Raw genomic sequence first — 19,673 nt, 5'->3', positions numbered from 1 at the left:
CTAAATCACAAAATAAAACAATTTCTTGAACATTATACTGCAGAATATAATTATGCTGAAGCAATTTAATTATTTTATACTTATCAAATCTTTTGAAAATAATACCTGGTTTATTCAACATCTTTTGAAAATAATATCTGGTTTGTCACTGAAGAAAGAAATGCTACTTCCAAATAACTAAATACATTTGGTAACCACAATTTTATTTCATTTAGTATTTTAGAACAATCAGTCTGCATATTTTCTCCTTGAGTGCTAAAGTATTAAAATCTAGAGACTATTCAAGTGAAGGTAATTTGGAACTTTAGTAATACAACAGAAAGCCTGCATAAGAAAAACTCAGTTCTCCACCAACAGACTGTTATAATGCCACAAAATCCAACAGTTGTCCAATTTGTCTTGTGGTCACATATAATAACTAAGAGTTGGTCACTAGACCATGAAAGCCTGCTTACCAAAGACGGTAGATGTTCTCGTTTGACTTTTCTGTATTTGACATCTGTTACTTTCCCCCTCCCCCATCCCTACTGTGACTACCTTCTCTTTTCTGGGAGTTCATTTACTTAATAGCACTAAAGCACCATGGAACTATTAGAACACCTGTCTCCGCATCAGATTCTGGTATCTCAAATCAGAGTTATTTCAAATTATATTCCTGTTACCAAGAATTATCATCAGTTCATGACTATACATTAAACCTCTTTCTCAGGTCAACCAAAGAAAACGTAAAGGCACCACTGGCAGTCTATTGATTTCAACCATCACTTTAGCCTTTCTTATCCTAAATTCAAAAGATAAATCACAAGTACTTCACAACAACCTCCCTGTAACCTGGGTTAGTTTCCAGAATTTCTCTAGAAGGTGAAAAACTAAATCTGTTCAGTATAAATAAGAGACTGAAAAGTTTATCTTACATTAGACAGCAAAGAGTTCAAATTTGAAAAATGAGAATCACTGCTTTAAAAAAATTATTATATATTTTTTTTGTAGAGACAAAGTCTCACTCTCACCGCCCTCGGGTAGAGTGCCGTGGCGTCACACGGCTCACAGCAACCTCTTAACTCTTGGGCTTACGCGATTCTCTTGCCTCAGCCTCCCGAGCAGCTGGGACTACAGGCGCCCGCCACAACGCCCGGCTATTAAAAAAATTATTTCTAGTATGTAAAGGGAAAAACCATATACAGGATAAAGACAGCATTTTGTATTCTAGCCCCTTCCCCAGCTCTTACAGTGGCCACTTAGAGACCATAAAGAATTCACAGGAATGGAGTATCTTGATAAATCCATATTCTAGAAGTAGATAAGTTGTCATCCTAAAAGTAATGGTAACACTGGAAATTAGGGAATAAAAAAAGAAATGCAGGGGTAAATTAGCTGTAGACTTCCCTTTCCCCCTACTTTTCCTCAATAAATCTAAAATAGCTACTAAACAATACTACTCTATTCCCATATCATAAATCTTAATCCCCTGCCTACCAGTTAAAAAAAAAAAAGCATAAACTCTGGAGAATAGTGGCATTTTAAATCAATGAAGAAAAAAGTTATCCAATAAAAAAAAAGTAGAGACAACTTCTTTCCTTTCCTCTTTCCTCCTTCCTATCTTACTTAAACAACGGAACATAATTTTTTTTTTTGGTAGAGACAGAGTCTCACTGTATCGCCCTCTGTAGAGAGTGCCGTGATGTCACACAGCTCACAGTAACCTCCAACTCCTGGGCTTAGGCAATTCTCTTGCCTCAGCCTCCTAAGTAGCTGGAACTACAAGCGCCCACCACAGCCCAATACAACCAGCTATTTTTTTGTTGCAGTTTGGCCAGGGCTGGGTTTGAACCCGCCACCCTCGGTATATGGGGCCGGTGCCCTACCCACTGAGCCACAGGCGCTGCCCAACAGAATATAATTTTAAAATTTTAAGTATATAAAACTATAAAAGACTACAAGGAAATGAGATAATTTTTTTAAATTTAGAGGTAGGGGAGGCCTCCTAAGCATGATGCAGACCCTAAAAACTGACATAAAAGTGAAAAACAGATAAAGAAAATACTAGTGATTTAGGAAACAAAACTAGTTTCCCAAAACATACCTCCCAAAGATATCTATAAAAATCAGTAGGAAAAAGGTAAACATCCAACAACAACAACAAAGTGGGCAAGGGATAAGAACACGCCATTCATAATCAGTTACCTATTAATATGTGGGAGAAAGAAGTTCAACAAATTAAGCATTGCAATTTTTTTTTTTTTGGCCAGGGGTGGGTTTGAACCCGCCACCTCCAGTATATGGGATCGGCACCTCCGGTATATGGGATCGGCACCCTACTCCTTGAGCCACAGGTGCTGCCCAGAGCTGCAAATTTTTTTAAATTTGAAATTTTTTCTCCCACAATTATTTACTCCACCTACCCCCTCCCATTACATTCTACCTCAACACTCAGTGGAGAGCCTACATGCGTGTGCATGTATCCGGTATGTGTGTGTGTGTGTGTGTATGTGTAGAACAAAGCTAAAAACTACAGCAGTGTTTATGCAGCAGAGTTCCTTGCCACTGAAAACTGAATGTCAGCTGCACCCCCGCCATAGCACCTCTCTAAGAGACCATCAAGAGAAATCTCTCCCCTGCCTCGGCATCTGGAGTACATATTCAATATACCAGATGCAATGTTTTTTACCCTTTTCTACTTACGCACTTTTAAAAGTTCATTTCCTCATGTTAAAAATTAACAGTAATCTTTGGAGAATTAATAGAATCAGTAGCTAACTTTCATAGAATAGAAGCTAAAACTTCTGCTTAAAGAAAATGACTAAATCTCTCTTATGCCCCTAAAAATATCTGGAAATATTTGTTTCCGGAGCTCACAAACTGTCTTTTTGCTACTCGCAGGAGGGTATTTTTCTCTCTTACTTTTTTTTTTTTTGTAAGAGAAAAAGGAGAGAGAAGGTAATAAAGGCAGTGGCAGATTTCATAATAAAGACTTCCAAAATCAGCACACAACAAAAGCTCAAAGAGGACTGAACGAAGTCGTTTCCATTTTTTGTATCACACAAAGAACTGTATATATGTACCTGAATAACAAACTAAGTGCAATTAATTTTGAGATGACATGTTTTTAAAGAATTGAAATAAAGAACATAATGAATACTGAATCTTTTTAGTATACATACATTTGGAAAGAAATTTTTTTCAAAATCTATTCTTAAATTTTTCTCCCAAATATTTTTGTAAAAATCAATGATTTCTTTTTCCAATATTTCTATTCAACAATTTAAATCTCTAGATGAACCAACATTGATTTTCTAGCATTATACTTCTTCTTAGCCAAATGTCAAAATTTCTATCATGAATCCCCCAAAGGTAAAATCATTTATGAAATCTAATTTCCCTCTGTGCAATTCAATATCCAGCCGTACCATCAGACACTCCTCCCTTCTAATCTGTCAAAGCGATCGGCAACCTGATTAGAATGAAAATGCTCGAAAAACCTTAAAGTAATTGAGAACCACCAACATGTGTGAAGCACATAATTTTTTTAACTTTCTTTTGAATAATAAATCCAAAGATACTAAGTATATAAGTTCACAGTGTGTGAATAAAGAATACTAGATAAACATTTAACCTCTATGGATTTACTTTCCTCATCTATAAAAATACAGACAATGGGCTAAATTATCTCTATTCTAAATACTATAACCTTATCGAAATAATAGTGCAAAAATTCATTTTTATTAAGTGCTTTTTTCGTCTACTGACTCTAGGTACTGAGAGACAGGCACACGGCTCACCATGAATTAAGCTAACTAGCCAATAAATTTTTGCACATTTGGATCCCTCTAATACCAGAGTTATTACAGTAAACTTTATAAACAGGATTATGAAGGCATTTTGATAAATCAGTTGAAGAAAAAAATTTAACTTAAAAGAGGATGTAGTTCTTTAAATTCATGCAGGGGTCCTCAAACTTTTTAAACAGGGGGCCAGTTCACTGTCCCTCAGACCATTAGAGGGCCAGACTATAGTTTAAAAAAAAAAAAAACTATGTAAAAAAAATAAAATAAAAAAAATAAAAAAAAACTATGAACAAATTCCTATGCACACTGCACATATCTTTTTTTGAAGTAAAAAAACAAAACGGGAACAAATACAATCACACCGCCTCATGTGGCCTGCGGGCCGTAGTTTGAGGACCCCTGAATATTAGAGCATGCTGAATTCTACTTCGGGGCGTAGTAGTGGCACGGAAAAGATAATCAAATATCTATACCAAAAAGGAGATCTGCTTAGCTGGCCATCTCAGGCTGTCTTCTATATTTTAGGTCCACACCCGTAAGAAAAGGCAAGGGATTTGACAGTTTTAAATCCAAAGAAAGGTCTTACAGACCTTAAAACAGCTATAACTTACAAAGTCTTTCAAAAAACAGGCTCCCCAAATGAAGCCCCAGATTATTGATTTGGAAGAGAATTTAAGATTTGTTCTACCCCAACCCCACTGTTTTTCAGATGAAGAAATCAAAGCCCAGGATAGGTTTAAATGAATGCCCAAAGTCATACGGTTTCTCAACTCTCAAGACTAGTTTCTTTAAAAATACAGTACATAGGGCGGCGCCTGTGGCTCAGTCGGTAAGGCGCCGGCCCCATATGCCGAGGGTGGCGAGTTCAAACCCGGCCCCGGCCGAACTGCAACAAAAAAATAGCCGGGCGTTGTGGCGGGCGCCTGTAGTCCCAGCTGCTCGGGAGGCTGAGGCAAGAGAATCGCTTAAGCCCAGGAGCTGGAGGTTGCTGTGAGCTGTGTGAGGCCACAGCACTCTACTGAGGGCCATAAAGTGAGACTCCGTCTCTACAAAAAAAAAAAAAAAAAAAATACAGTACATTTTCTCTCAATCAGAATGTAACTTAAAGAGAAATTATTTCCCAAAGTTCTGTTTCTGTAAGGAAAAGGGTTACTCTCATCAATCTCTCACCCCCCCCACTCCCACATAACAGCCAAACTCAAGTTGTATTTAAAAATATGCCTAGTATTTGAAAAGAAAGCCCAAATGTTATATTACTAACTGAGGCAGGTATATGAAAAGATTTTATTCTCCAGCTGCTATTCATCAGATACAGAAATCCGAAGACATAGATAGCAACAAATGCAATCTCTTCCTGCTTGAAAAAATGAAAAGGAAAGAAAAACAAGCGGCGCCTGTGGCTCAGTGAGTAGGGCGCCAGCCCCATATGCCGAGGGTGGCGGGTTCAAGCCCGGCCCCGGCCAAACTGCAACCAAAAAATAGCCGGGCGTTGTGGCGGGCGCCTGTAGTCCCAGCTGCTCGGGAGGCTGAGGCAAGAGAATCGCGTAAGCCCAAGAGTTAGAGGTTGCTGTGAGCCGTGTGACGCCACGGCACTCTACCGAGGGCGGTACAGTGAGACTCTATCTCAACAAAAAAAAAAAAAAAAGAAAAAGAAAAACAACCACAACCAGTTCAGATATCTCAAACTTCAAATTTCTCATTAGATTTTTCACTCATTATTGAAATGGTCCAAAACCAAATATTATTCCATCTTCAACTGAAAGCTTTCACAAACTAGAAATGAGACTAATTTACTTTTAGCTAAGCCTCATTTTGGAAAACAGATGGCTAAAATTCTGGATTTTTTTGAGTTTTTGCTAAAGTATTGATATATGCAAACTCATACAATATGTACGAACCATAAATAAAGTATTTCACCCAATTTCCAATAGAACTTCTAAGTTATAAACTCAGAGGTCACTAGGTTTATACCTCAACAAGATACTTTATTCTATCATTAAATACATTTTACAATATATGAAAATAATCTCAAATGTAAAAATACAACAGGGAAAAAGTTATTTCAGCATGAGTGTGGCATTATAGGATAATCATGCTTTGTTTCATTTAACAACACAGAAAGGTATACTATACTAAACCAACTGGTGGTAACAAAACCATTTTGGGCCAGGTGTGGTGGCTCACACCTGTAATCCTAGCACTCTGGGAGGCTGAGGCAGGTGGACTGCTCGAGCTCAGGAGTTGGAGACCAGCCTGGGTAATGCCGAGACCCTGTCTCTAAAAAGAAACAGCCAGTGTTGTGGTAGGCACCTGTCATCCTAGCTACCAGGGAGCCTGAGTCAAGAGAAACGCTTAAGCCCCAGAGTTTGAGGTTGCTATGAGTTATGACTCTATGGCACTGTACTGAGGGCAACAAAGTAAGACTCTGAAACAAAAAACAAAAAAAAATTTCTAAATTCTAAAATCAAAGTGTAATAACATTTCATTAACCCAGTGACTATATTACATGTTTGATAAAAAGGAAAATATCACACAGCTGGAAAAGAGCTATTATTCCACAGTTAAACAAGTAAACTGATGTCTTTTAATCTTGCATCATTAAAATCTATTATTTCCAGATCTTTGAGTATTGATTTATCAAAATTTTCTAAAGCCTTGAGTTGACATTTCACCCAAATCCAAATACAGTCAGTCATATAGCCTCAGGTAATAATTACTTAATACATCTAAAAAACTCTACATGGTTGATCTTTATTTTGTTGTTGTTGCCCCAGATAGAGTGCCCTGGCATCAAAACTCACAGCAGCCTCTAACCTCTTGCCTCAGCCTCCTGAGTAGCTGAGACTACAGGCACCAGCCACAATACCTGGCTATTTTTAGAGATGGGGGTCTCACTCTAGCTCAGGCTGGTCTCAAACTCGTGAGTTCAGGTGATCCTCCCTACTTGGCCTCCCAGAGTACCGGGCTTACAGGAGTGAGCCATGGAATCTTTTTTTGTTATTATTATCTTTAGAAAACCAAAGGTAAGTATAAAAAAGAGTTTTCCCTAGAAGCATAGTGACATTAGGGCAATTCAAAACCCCTCATTACCAGTGTTCCACCAGATTCATGTGATTAAAGGTGTGAAATCAGTTTTAGAAGGTAGAATTTTAAAGGGAAAGAAAGGGCTTCATTTTCCCAGACTGTTTCAGACATTTTGATAACAACTCTCTCTTTTTCAAAATTTCAGGTGTCTTTAAAAAAAAATAGTTTTCTACTGAATGGCTTCAGGATCTCTTGACTTTCTTATTACAATTAAATCCTTCTCCTGTCCAGGAGTGAACTATGTTAAACCCTGACACATGACAAAATCATTAAATCTAAGATGCCCCATATGATAGATGTCTCATTAAATTCATCTCCAAGTTGAGTAAAGAGAAGCCTTTGAAAAGAGGAGAAAAAACCTGTTAACACTATGAAAACTTTTGAAAACTGCTCTCTCAAAATCCACTCCACTCACGTGCAAGATATTAATAGTATGCGGCACATCTAAAATCTACCGCCATGGAGAATTGCCTTGGTGTACGTGTGTGTTTAACACATCCCTGGGGACCCAAACAGGATGGACGGCTGAAGAATCAGGGTACATATCACCAGCTGCTTAACAAAATTCCACAAATTCAATCCAACAAATGTTAAACTGAAATGTCAAGTATACTAGGCTTGGATCATATACACCGTCAGTGAATGTTGTTACTAATAAACCAAAAGCTAAATTCAAGATTCTAAAAGAGAATTAGAAGCAACAAAAACATCTTACACATTAAAAAAATATCATCTCATCTTTGCATACCCAATCATTTATCGTAGCTAATAACCTTCAACCTGAAACTTTACTCAAACTCATTGACACCCATCTCCTCTCTCTACAATTAATTCAATGAGCACAAAAGACACACCAATGTAAGAATAATTAAGAAATTCAGAGAGAAGAACTTACTCTCTACCTCTATATAACATATGAATTGTAAAAGTACAAGGGCATAACACCACCAATAAAGTAGCATTAAAAGCCAGATAACTCTATTTTAAAATAAAGTGTTTAAGCAAATTAGACTTAATGATGGGTATTTTCAGTACCTTACAGGAGGTACCCCCAACACTCTGGAAAGTTAACCACTTTCCAGGTATAGTATTAATTCTCTACCTCCCAATGAAAATATATACTCGAACAAATGAGGCATCTTGAATAAGTGAATAAAGAATCATCATGTAAACTTTAATTCATATCAACTTAAATGCAAGTATGACCATTTGCAACCAGAATATTTACAACACTTTAGTATTCTTTCCAAGTTGTCTACTTATTTGATAGTCTTGGTTCCTTATGTTTTTAAGGGCAGCTTGATAAAAATAGAACTATCCACACTTCGCAAGGAATGCCACTTTAAATTACAAGAAAATATCACCTCATTACCAACAAAAATAGCATATTTTCTCAATGCTTTTTAACCAAGTGAAAAATTCAAGTGTAAATGAAATTCAGAATTGATTCATGGAAAGTGATATGAATTGCAAAATAGAATACCCATGCTCTGCCAAGGACTGAAAAACCACAAGCAAGAGTCAATCCTATCTGTGAATCACTTTCTCCATCTCAAAGAGGATTGACACCGACTCCTCCCTAATAATGTTTTTCAAAGAACAAATGAGATAATTTATGTGAAAAGTCTTAAGATTTTTGAATATAATAAAGTCTAAGGTATTATAGATGTTATCAAATTATAGTTATAAAGAAAAAGACAGCATGTACTTTATATGAAAACAAACATAAATAAAAATATATAAAATATAAAAACAAAAATAAATATAAACCCTTAAAATTAAAAAGGCTGTTCAAGTACACACTGGTGTCACATGTTCAAACCACATCACTCAATACTGCTATAATTATAGTAATAAGAACCTGCCCATCAATATTATAGTTTAATGGTGAACCACCCCTTCTTGGTTTCCATGTAGGAAACCACATAAGGTTTGACAGAAGAAAAAAAAGAGAAGAAATATGAGAGAGTTAGGGAGATTGTTCCCTGGCAATCCAGGGAGTCACACATAAAAATAACTTTTCTAAAATTCAGTAGGTACAGTGGGTGTGGTCTGCATTCAATATCCTTTCTCACTATTGCTATATGAACTGAAACAGCTACTCAGATCTAAAAGGTAGTAGAAAAGAGTCAAAAATATTTTAAAATATAGTAAAACTGCCCTTGATCAATGACACAAACTCTCTAGAGAGTTCAAAACCGAAGCTCATTCATGTTTAGAAGTCCATAGGCAATTTAACTTCCTGAGTTTTTTGAACCAAAAATTATTCTCTTTCAGGCAAAATTTAAGATGTCTGATTTTAAAAGGATTAAATTTTAAATATTCCGGCAAGGAAATTCATAAAAAGCCACTTAAATTTTCTCATACTTTAACTTAGCTAAGAGAGTGGTTGCTTGTAGATGCAACAACTATTTTCAAACTAAGTTTTCATTAACAACTCTATAATTAGACAGCACCTTTATCCAACACCTTCTAGTTCATTAAAGACTTACATTTTACTTTACCCAAATAAATATTTAAGTATTCAAAGCAACCACGAATGGCTTTCAAAGCCTTTAAAGAACAACCTGAGACAGGTTATAACACTAAAATTAAACTGGAAGGTGACCCTCAAGAGAATGAAAGGTCTCTGTTGGATAAGAGCTTCTCAAAAAAAAAAAAACATAGCTGACTAGATAAACTAGATAGACAATAGATAAGGATCTCCATTTATTATAAGTACAGAAAAATATTCAAAAGGCTTTAAAAGCAACTTCCTAGCTATCCTTAATTCCAATTACAAATAAATAAAACATTATGCAAAAAAATTAAAGAGTAACTTACACATAAAATTATAAAAAATGAATGGGGTCCAAAATTTTGTAACACTCTCTTAAAAGGTGTCATGGAAAACACACATTAATTATCCTCTTCCTAAGAAAAAGAACTACTATAAAAATGTTACACTCTCCTGTTGAGGTGTCTTATCTTTCACTGGAGCACAAAGATAATTTCTAGGAATCTCTTACAGCCTGGGGCAAACTTTGTTCACCATATTTGAAGTCCTGACAATGTTCCCATAATTGAGACCACTTTATATCAAGGCACTTTTGTTTATCAGTAACTAAACTTCCTTGCAAAAGTTCAAGTAGACTCACCATGTGCTAAATTTTGATCTATGACAAATGTGTATGTGGTATCAGCTCAGAGATGTCTGGTAACTCTACTAACTTAGGCTTTATATAAGTTTAACTTTGTTTAAAAACCAAAATAAGCAAGTTAGATATCTTTGTAACAATGAGGCATCTTCTTTCTGGAAAACTTGTACATCAGCTTCTTTTCAATAGGGTGGATAATGTGTGTGCCATTCCCACTTTATTAGTTATTTTTATAAGCATATACTCAGAGACATACATATATTTATGCTGCGCATATAGAAATAAGGCAGTAAGTTCAGGATTATTTTACTGCTTTTCACGAAGAAAAGATTTAAATAATCATGCCAGAAAGTTAAGATTTAACCAGAAAAAGGACTTACCATTTCTGAATTGAGTTTTAAAAAATAAATAAAAATGCTTATCACAGGACTTGAATTTTAGACACCACTGACGAGACAATCAAAGAGAAACAAAGATACATTATTTCAGTGCTGTAACACCAAAACTTTTCCCATGAGCATTTATCATAACCAATATATCCAATCATAAGCAAAACAAGGGGTACAGAACTCTTTCCATACAAAATATATTCAAATACTGTTTATTTAATATATTGTTAGCTTCACACATATTTCCTTCTACGTAGTAAGTAATAAGGGCATCTGTGGTTCTCATGTCAACAAAATAAATATTCTTGTTCCAAGTGTGATTAAAATAACAATATTTGACAAATTACACATGCTATAGAGGAGGATACAGTTGTTGCTCCCACACAATTAAATCACCAATTTTCTGGGCCATAAGCTTCCAAAGTCATGTCATCTAGTTGAGATATTATCTCTGGATACTGCAAATGCTATTATATTACAATTTGGTTTTCTTTATAAGGCAGAGATTCGTCAGATATCCACTTAAGAATTTCAAAAAAACCTTCAATTAAAATAGGACAGACATTTCCACCAGGAATGTTATCTGTCTTGCATATTTCAATGTGGGAGTATCATGCAAACTAACTTTACTACTAAGAGACAATTTGGACCAGAAAACATCTTAAATCTGAAAGAATGGCTACAGATTAATGGAGATGCAAGTATGCTTATTTTTCCACCATCACCTATAACCTAAAGGTGGCAAAGATTATCACTTCTGATTTAATGCTGCTACGCTAACTTGACTTTAAATAAAATTCCTTACCACTAAGAACATAATGCTTAAAAGCAGAGGAGGAAAAGGTCAAATACAAATACTTGTACTTGTTAAGGTCAAATACAAATAACTAGGACCTATAGCTCCCTAACATAGTACCGCCAAGTCTTCAGCCAAAAGAGAAACACTAGTCACCCCTAGTCAAGAATTCGCTCAAGTGCTGAAAAAAGACTGGGGAGGATTTTAGGTCACATCTGAAGAAACAATAACCACGTAAATTCTTATTCTGAACCCTACTGCAAGTCCTATTGCAATGGTCAGATCTGACTACTAAGGCTGAAAGAAATGAGACAAACAGATAAAATCATTTTTGAGGGAAAACTCAAACTTGCAAAGGAAACTGAAATAAGGTGAAAAAAGCACCGGGGAAAGGTGTTACTTTAAAAAGGCTCCCATTTGTCAGGTTTCTAAGTTGGACTGTATGTGCAAATATGCATGGCAGAGCTGAACAAACAGGGGCACCGGTTGACAAGGAACCAACTCACGGTGACGTACACTTAACAGCCAGAATGGTAAACTGGACAGCCAAACAAGTAAGGGTGTTCTAGAGCATTTTGGTTGGTCGTTTTCCTCTGTCGGTATTACGTTCACAAGATAGTTTACCTGAAATCCCAAACTGCCTGAAACCCAACAAGCCCTAAAGAGGCCTGAAGGAAGCACCTTTATTGAGTATCCGCTTCCTGTACTTCCTGGTGACCCGCCACCTCCTCCACATTGCTTTCCAACCTCCAAGCCCTCAAGACTGACTAAAACTCACAGATTTAAAGATTGCTCAATTTAGTACTACAGATTGTATGTAAAATCTGGAAAGAAGTATCAGACAAAGACTCACCAGGACCCGCATTCACTCTTGGGTAGGGCAAACAGACCAGCAATTTGAAATCATTCCTCGGCTCTCAGAAGTGTTTGCACCCACCTGTCAACGCGCAGGTGATTGCCTTACCTGCATAAAAGCGTATGAGGCAGCCAATCTCCGAGTCCATGCCTTCCTCCTGCACCCTCCACAGCTCCCCAAACCCCAGTTGGAAGAGGTAGTCATTTTGGATCTGCAACGGCTTCTCATCCGCCTCCAGGCGCCGGGTGGTCTCTCCGTGGAGCTGCACGTACAGGGTGGGCGGCGGGGGCGGCGGAGACGCTTTCTCCGCAGCCGCCCCGCTCTTCCCGGGGGTGGACATGGGGCCGCCCGGGGCCGCGGTTACCGCAGCCTTCTCTCCCCAAGGCCCATCCTGAGCGACCCCACCCGGGCCGTCGACGCCCCTCGGGGCTTTCTGCTGTGGCCCTGGTGGGGATCCCGGGGAGGGGCGGCCGAGGCGGTAGAGCTGGCCTGGGACCCCCGCTGGGGCCGAGTCGGCCTCCAGCTCCTCCGACGAGGAGGAGCCGCCGCCGCCGCTGCTGTAGGGGTCTAACCTGTCGAACACGCTTTCGGCGCTGGGGCTCAGGCTGAAGCTCTCAGTGTCGGAGGCTGCGCCGGCGGCCGCGCCATCCAGAGGCCGCGGGGTGTCGTGAGGGGAAGTAGGGCCCCGGGCGAACGGCTCGCCGGGGCTAGAGTCCGACGGCGCAGGGCTGGCACGGGAGGCGCAGCGCGCCCACCCGCCCCGGTCGCCGCCGGGCAGAGGCAGGTCGGCAGGAGGCGCGCGCGGAGGGCCCCCGACGGCGGCCAGCGCACTCCTCGCGGGCTGCGGCTCCAAGTCCTGAGGCTCCGGCGGCGCGACCCGGAGGCCGGCGTCGGCGGGCAGCTCAGCGCCCGAACGGACGGCGGCGGGTCCCGACCCCTGACCCAACACCTTCACCACGCCGCCGCCTTTGTGGCCCTGCTGCAGCAGGCGGGCGGCCACCTCGCCGGCCGTGGTGTCCAAAGTGCAGAGCACTGGGCGCAGGTAGGTCGAAGCCATGTGGCGGTCGAAGACATGCACGCAACCCCGCTGGAGCTGGTGCCTCACCCAGTCCCGGTCCGACGGCTGCAGCTGCAGCATTTGCCGATGTTTCAGGAGCAGCGTCTTCCTGTCCAGGCTCCGGGTGCACAGCGACGCCGAGGCCGAGCAGGAGGCGGGGAGGCCAGCGGCGCTGGGGCAATGCGAGGCAGCAGCGGCCGAAGAGGAGGAGGACGACGATGAGGACGACGACGAGGCGGCGGCAGCCGCGGACAGATTCCTCTTCAGCCGCCCTCTCCTCAGCAGGAGGGAGTTGGCGCCGCTGCCGGCCCCGGGCAGAGGGGCAGCCCCGCCGGCGGTGGGCTGGGGCGCCCCGCGCCGCCTCCTGCGCCCGGTGCCCCCCACTTTGCCGGGCAGCGGCCCCCGCGGCGCCAAACCGGGGGCCTCTTCTCGCGCCCCGCTGCCACCGCCGTTCCCGCCGCTCGGGGCCGCCGGGGTCAGCGCGAGCTCCGGGCTCCGGCCGCCCCCGGCCGCCGCCGCCGCCGCCGGAGCTGAAGCTCGGTCCTCCCGGCTGGTTTCGGGGAGTCGCTGCGCCGTGGCCGCGGCAGCGGGCTCCATTGCAGTGGGGCTTCGCGTTTCCCCCCCAGCTCCGGAGGCAGCGGGCGGAGAGGGAGGAGGTGAAACGAAGGTGGGAGACGGCGGCGGCGCGCAGAGAGGGGAGAAGCCAATGGCGCTCGGCGCGGCCGTTCCAGGGGATTATGTGGCAATTCGGAGCATTCCGTCGGTGTCTCGGTGTTCCATCCCGCGCGCCCGCCTCGCCGCCAACGCCCCCCCACACACACGCCCTCCCCGCCCGGGTCGCAGGCTCCCCGGAGCCAGGCCCCGCCCGCTCCCCCCACCTCACCCCGGCGAACCAGCCGCGGAGCTGGGCTCATTGAATATTAATCAAATGCCGGGAGCGGGAAGGCGGGAGGCGGGCAGGGCGGGAGCTCCGCGCGGGCCTCATGAATATGCATCGTTAGAATGACGGCCGTTCAGGGTGGAGTGGGGAGAGCAGAGGGACAACGGGGGCGGGGCTTCAGGGTAAACAAACGTGACGCGTGCGTACAGGGGCGGGGCGGAGGGCAGTTCCCCGGGAGGTTCCCGAGCTGGCCTTGGAGAGGGGCGGGGGCGAGCAGAGGGGCGCGCGGTGCACCTTGGGGTTTGTGGTTGTGGTTCAGAGCCGGCGTGTCCGTGGGAAACACGGCGAACTACAAGTCCCAGCGGCCCTTAGGTTCCGCCCCTCGCCGCCAGCACCAGTACATGGCCAGGGAGTGTTGTGCCCTCTGCTGTTGAACTTCTTACTCATTAACTTGTACCTTACCCACCCATTGCAGCTGGCTAGGTAAGTTTTATTTTCCCTGCTAATTGAAAGTGAAGGCTTCCAGGGACTGTAAACAGTACGAAGGTCCCAGATCGTTGGTCCTCACCTCTGTCCATTGTATGAGACACAAATACATACCCAAAACACCACAAGATCGCTGGCCATCAGAGTGAGCCAACCTCACTTTTTTTCACCTTTTTTAAGGCTGGGGAAGAGAGGCGGTGTCTGGAAATTGTAACTGAGGCAATTGTTGAATGTGCTTGGAGGAAATCACAGTCCTGAGCCCATTCTCTTCCTCTCTTGTGTCTAAAAGGTAAATGGCAAAAGACCGGGGTCTCGTTTTTTCCCATTGATCTTCAAGTCTTTCCATGGAAAGCAGTGGAAAGTAGAAGAAACGCTGCAATGGGACGTAGTGAGATATGAGATGGGCTGTTTTTCCCTTCTCTTTTAATAAGGTTATTTCTGTTTTTTTCTTTCAACATCCAGAAAAAAAATTATTTTCTACTGTACTATGTAGTTGTGGCCTGAAAAATTGCAATTTTTTTTGTCCGTTGAATCAATATTGTAGGCTGGGCTAGGGCCAGAATTTAGTAAACCTTTTTAAGTGAATTACTATTACCCCTGATTGCTTTATAAATATGGGTTTTCACACGTGAAACTTTTAAGCAGTTTTAATCTACATGCTATCCGGGCCTTCTTTAACCCCAATAGTTAACTAATCTTTGGGGATGAGAAGAGAGAGGAAGAGAATAAGATATCAACTGGATCTTGTAGCAAAGAAAGTTGTACTTAGGTTATCAATACAATTTCGTTGAACAGGAATGAAAGAAGCTACCAGGACAAAAAAGTAAATATTTCTCAATGTTTCTTGAAATTCCTGATGATTTCTTATATATATATATATTTTTTTTTATTTATTTATTTTTTTTTTTTTTGTAGAGACAAGAGTGTCACTGTACCGCCCTCGGGTAGAGTGCCGTGGCGTCACACGGCTCACAGCAACCTCTAACTCTTGGGCTTACGCGATTCTCTTGCCTCAGCCTCCCGAGCAGCTGGGACTACAGGCGCGCGCCACAACGCCCGGCTATTTTTTTGTTGCAGTTTGGCCGAGGCTGGGTTTGAACCCGCCACCCTCGGCATATGGGGCCGGCGCCCTACTCACTGAGCCACAGGCGCCGATTTCTTATATTTTCTTTTAAAGTTTTACCCCTTGGGGGTGGTGCCTGTGGCTCAACGGAGTAGGGCGCCGGCCCCATATGCTGGAGGTGGCAGGTTCAAACCCAGCCCTGGCCAAAAACTACAAAAAAAAAAATAAATAAATAAATAAAAATAAATAAAAAAAAAAAGAAATAAGATTTAAAAAAAAAAAAAAAGTTTTACCCCTTGGCCTCATGAAGCTAATTTTTATTCCATTTAAATTCAATTAACACCAACATTTTAAAAAATTAGGATGACTGCAAATTCTCCCAAGAGAGAAAACATATTCAAGTCTATTTAACAAATAATTATGAACATATATTATGTACCAGTCACTGTGTTATAGCAATCAAATAAGTCATATACTGTCCCTGCCACTTCGTAGAGTTTATAAGTTAGAAACAATGACACTCAAACAAAGTGAGATGGATGTGCAGAAGGGGGAAATACAAGGTGCCATAGAAATAGACATAAAAGGAACTGATCTAATCAAGGATGTCAGAGAATTGAGACCTAACTTTGAATGAAAATTTTTGGAGTGAATGAAAATGTGTGCTTGTTAAAGGACTGGTCTCTGAAAGGAAGGGAAAAAAAGCAAAGAGGTAATGATATTGAAGATAAATTTCAACTACACTAAACCATATGTTGCCTTAAGTATCCCCTAACACAAACTATGATGCATCTTTCAGTAAGATTAAAAAACAAGGCACATGTTAAATTTCAGTACTAAAATATGAATTGTTTTACCTCTTATGTTTCTTAGTTGACTTTCTACAAACCTGTTTTCTATCAAGAAATGTGTATTAACTCACATACATCTGTCTTCTAGAGTTATGTTTCTTTAGCTAAAATAACAAGCTCTAGGAAAGCTTCTAATCATAAATTCTGGGCTTGGTGTGATGGCTCATACCTGTAATGCTAGTATTTTTGGCAGCCAAGGCAGGAGCCAGGAGTTTGAGACCAACCTGAACAAAAAGAAGACCCCATTTCTACAAATAAAAAAATAAGTAATTAGCTAGGCATGGTGATACATTCTAGTAGTCCCAGCTACTTGGGACTCTGAGGCAGGAGGATCCTTGAGCCCAGGAGTTGGAGGTTACAGTGAGCTATGATCACATGACTGCACTCTAGCCTAGGAGACTAAGACTCTCAGAGGATACAATAAAATAAAATAATAAAAAATAAATTCTCTCACCATTGCTCCTTCCCTAAGAAATTACAGTACTTTACTTAATCCCTAAGGCTCTGCCTTTTTATCTTCTAGGAATTCTGTTTACTCCTCGAAGGTATTTATAACCAAAACACCTCCTCCAAGGGGGAAAAAATTGAACAAAAGACATTGCTCGGAGAATTTAATATCCAAAGTATTGGAGCAGGGAGAGGTTGGGAAACCATCATACACTCCAGGCAGATACCAGCGGCGCCTGTGGCTCAAGGAGTAGGGCGCCGGTCCCATATGCCGAAGGTGGCGGGTTCAAACCTAGCCCCGGCCAAAAACCAAAAAAAAAAAGACTTAGTACCAGGGATCCATGATACTAAGTTGGGGGCTTGAGGGGCAGGAAATAATGAATAATGTTAAAGTATCTCATTATAAAGGAAAAGGAAATACATTCCTACTTCAAAAAACAGTGTGATGATGTGGAGATATAGAATGTATACCAGATTTCATGGATAGAGTTTATAATTGGAAAGATAGCATACTCCTTTGTATGCAGAATAATAAAAATCAGGGTTGAGGGGAGGGCAGTAGAACTGTAATCTCCAATGCAATCCTTCCTATATTCTACCTCAAACCTTCAATGAAGTTACTAACCTCGGTGGTAAGAGGAGAAAGAGAAAGAAAATGAGAGTTCCTAAGGAATACACAGTCCTCTGGTGGAAATGCAAGCTAATACGATTCTTTTGGAAAGAGGTTTGGAGAAGACTCAAGGATCTAAAAATAGACCTGCTGTTTGATCCTGCAATTCCTCTACTAGGAGTATATCCAAAAGACCAAAAATCACTTTACAACAAAGATATTTGCACCAGATTATTCATTGCAGCTCAATTCACAATTGCCAAGTCATGGAAAAAGCCCAAGTGCCCATCGACCCATGAATGGATTAATAAATTGTGGTATATATATACCATGGAATACTATGCAGCCTTAAAAATATGGAGCCTTTACTTCTTTTATGTTTACATGGATGGAGCTGGAACATATTCTCCTTAATAAAGCATCTCAAGAAGGGAAGAAAAAGTATCCAATGTATTCAGTACTTTTATGAAACCAATTTATATTTACTCACACATTCTTATGAAAGACAGATCACAACTATAGCCCAGGATGAAGGAGAGAAATGGAGGGGGAAGGGAGGGGAGAGGGGAGGTTTAATGGAGTGTAAATGGTGGGACCACACCTATGGAGCATATTGCAAGGGTACAAGTCAAATCTATCAAGTATTGAACATAAATGTCTTAACACAATAATAAAGTAAATGAGGCAAAAGCTATATTAATTAGTTTGATGTAAGCACTCCAAATTGTATAAAAAAATCAACACATTGTACCCCATATATGCGTAAATGTATTCATGATCTACGTGTATGTGACTTAATAAAAGGAAAATAAATAAATATATAAATAAATAGAATAGGCAGTCCACTTAACACCAGATCAGCTGGAGACTTGTAGTTGAAATAACAAATTGATAAAGAGCTATGAAACTTGTGCTTAGAGCTTGCTAGTATTGTGAAACATCATCCAAACCATCTGTGCCAACCCACACTATACAATTTCTCTGAATAACGAAAGGATTTCAGTAAAAGACACATGTATTCCAAATACCCATGAAATAGCAGCTTCTCCACTTAAAAGTTGAGTGGGGAATACACCCATATCTGAAAACCATGTAAGTCATGAATGCTCTCCCCCTTTAAAGTGTTCGAAATGTATGATCTGATACCATATTTCTGACTATCCATACAATACAAAGAATCTGATCTTAAAATGCTAACAGATAATCCTGAAAACAAATATCAGATGTGAAAGTTGTAAATCCCGATGCCAACTTGTTAAAATATTTTCACAGCTAAGTTTAGAAAAAGAGAAAATAATTTTCAATTTATGGCCACAGTTTACCTTGTGCTGTGTGATTTATAACTGACTTGCTGTATTCTATATCTAGGTTAATCCTGTCTGCATCCTTAGATCTAAGATAAAAGAAATCATCTTTGGAAGTCTTTGCCTAATAAAAGCAGTCAGAATTTTAATAGAGGCAAGAATTGATAGCTGGGATGGTTGCAGTCTGAATTGTCAAGGGCTCAGCTGTGTCCAGAAATAAACTCAGAAAGATGCAATATACAATGTAATAGATTTAGTTAGTACATTATGAACAAGGAATCTAATTATAGTTTCACATTTTTTTTTAATTGTTGGGGATTCATTGAGTATAGTTTCACATTTTTATATCCCTCGAGCTACTAGTGGTTTATCATGCCTAAACTGCTCACTGTTTACTCATTCTTTTTTACTATGAGGGACCCATTTAGCAAATTACTGCTCTAGTGCGCTAAATGGGCCCCAGGTGGCCAAACTGAATTAGTGTGTTCCCTGTTCACTAACAGGATAAAACCTTATGGTCTCTCTAAAATCTTACCCCTCCTTCATAAAACTTACAATTTGAATTCTAAAAGATGGATAGATTGCTACTATCATCATTCGTAGCCTATTTTATTGACAATGTTTGATAGCATTTCAGATTTTAGTGCACCTTTTGTAATCCTATAAGTCTTTGTCTTTTTCTTTCTTATATTCTCCCTCGCTGAAATAAACATATGTTCTGTACATCACAACAATGAAGTTTTAGACCAGAAATAGAGACATGTAAATCCACCTCCTACCCCTAACAGTGCAAATTACCTGGGACATTCATTCAACAGGTATTTACTGAACTTTTATGCGTAGGCTTCATTCACCCTAAGTAAATAATATAGACAAAAATACCTGCCATAATGAAGCCATTTCTTTCAAAGAAAACATTCAGTTAAAA

At 40.6% G+C, this 19,673-nt stretch overlaps 2 protein-coding genes across 2 annotated transcripts in view; both read right to left on the bottom strand.

Annotated features, from left to right (window-relative positions):
• The window catches only part of PHLPP1 (PH domain and leucine rich repeat protein phosphatase 1), a 259,504-nt gene extending 245,664 nt beyond the window's left edge, over positions 1 to 13,840 (bottom strand). The window contains exon 1 of the mRNA XM_053572056.1: positions 12,156 to 13,840. Coding sequence (XP_053428031.1) covers positions 12,156 to 13,701 — 1,546 coding nt within the window. The 5' untranslated portion in view covers positions 13,702 to 13,840. The remainder of the gene's footprint in view (positions 1 to 12,155) is intronic.
• Positions 5,253 to 19,673, bottom strand: part of TNFRSF11A (TNF receptor superfamily member 11a) — a 374,190-nt gene continuing 359,769 nt past the window's right edge. Inside the window, exon 11 of the transcript XR_008376047.1 lies at positions 5,253 to 5,402. The gene's annotated coding sequence lies outside the window, so the exon portion shown is untranslated. The remainder of the gene's footprint in view (positions 5,403 to 19,673) is intronic.

Source organism: Nycticebus coucang, chromosome 19, assembly GCF_027406575.1.
Source record: "Nycticebus coucang isolate mNycCou1 chromosome 19, mNycCou1.pri, whole genome shotgun sequence".
Classification (NCBI taxonomy): Eukaryota; Metazoa; Chordata; class Mammalia; order Primates; family Lorisidae; genus Nycticebus; species Nycticebus coucang.
Note: the sequence above shows the minus strand (reverse complement) of the source record. Positions and strands in the feature narration are given on the sequence as shown.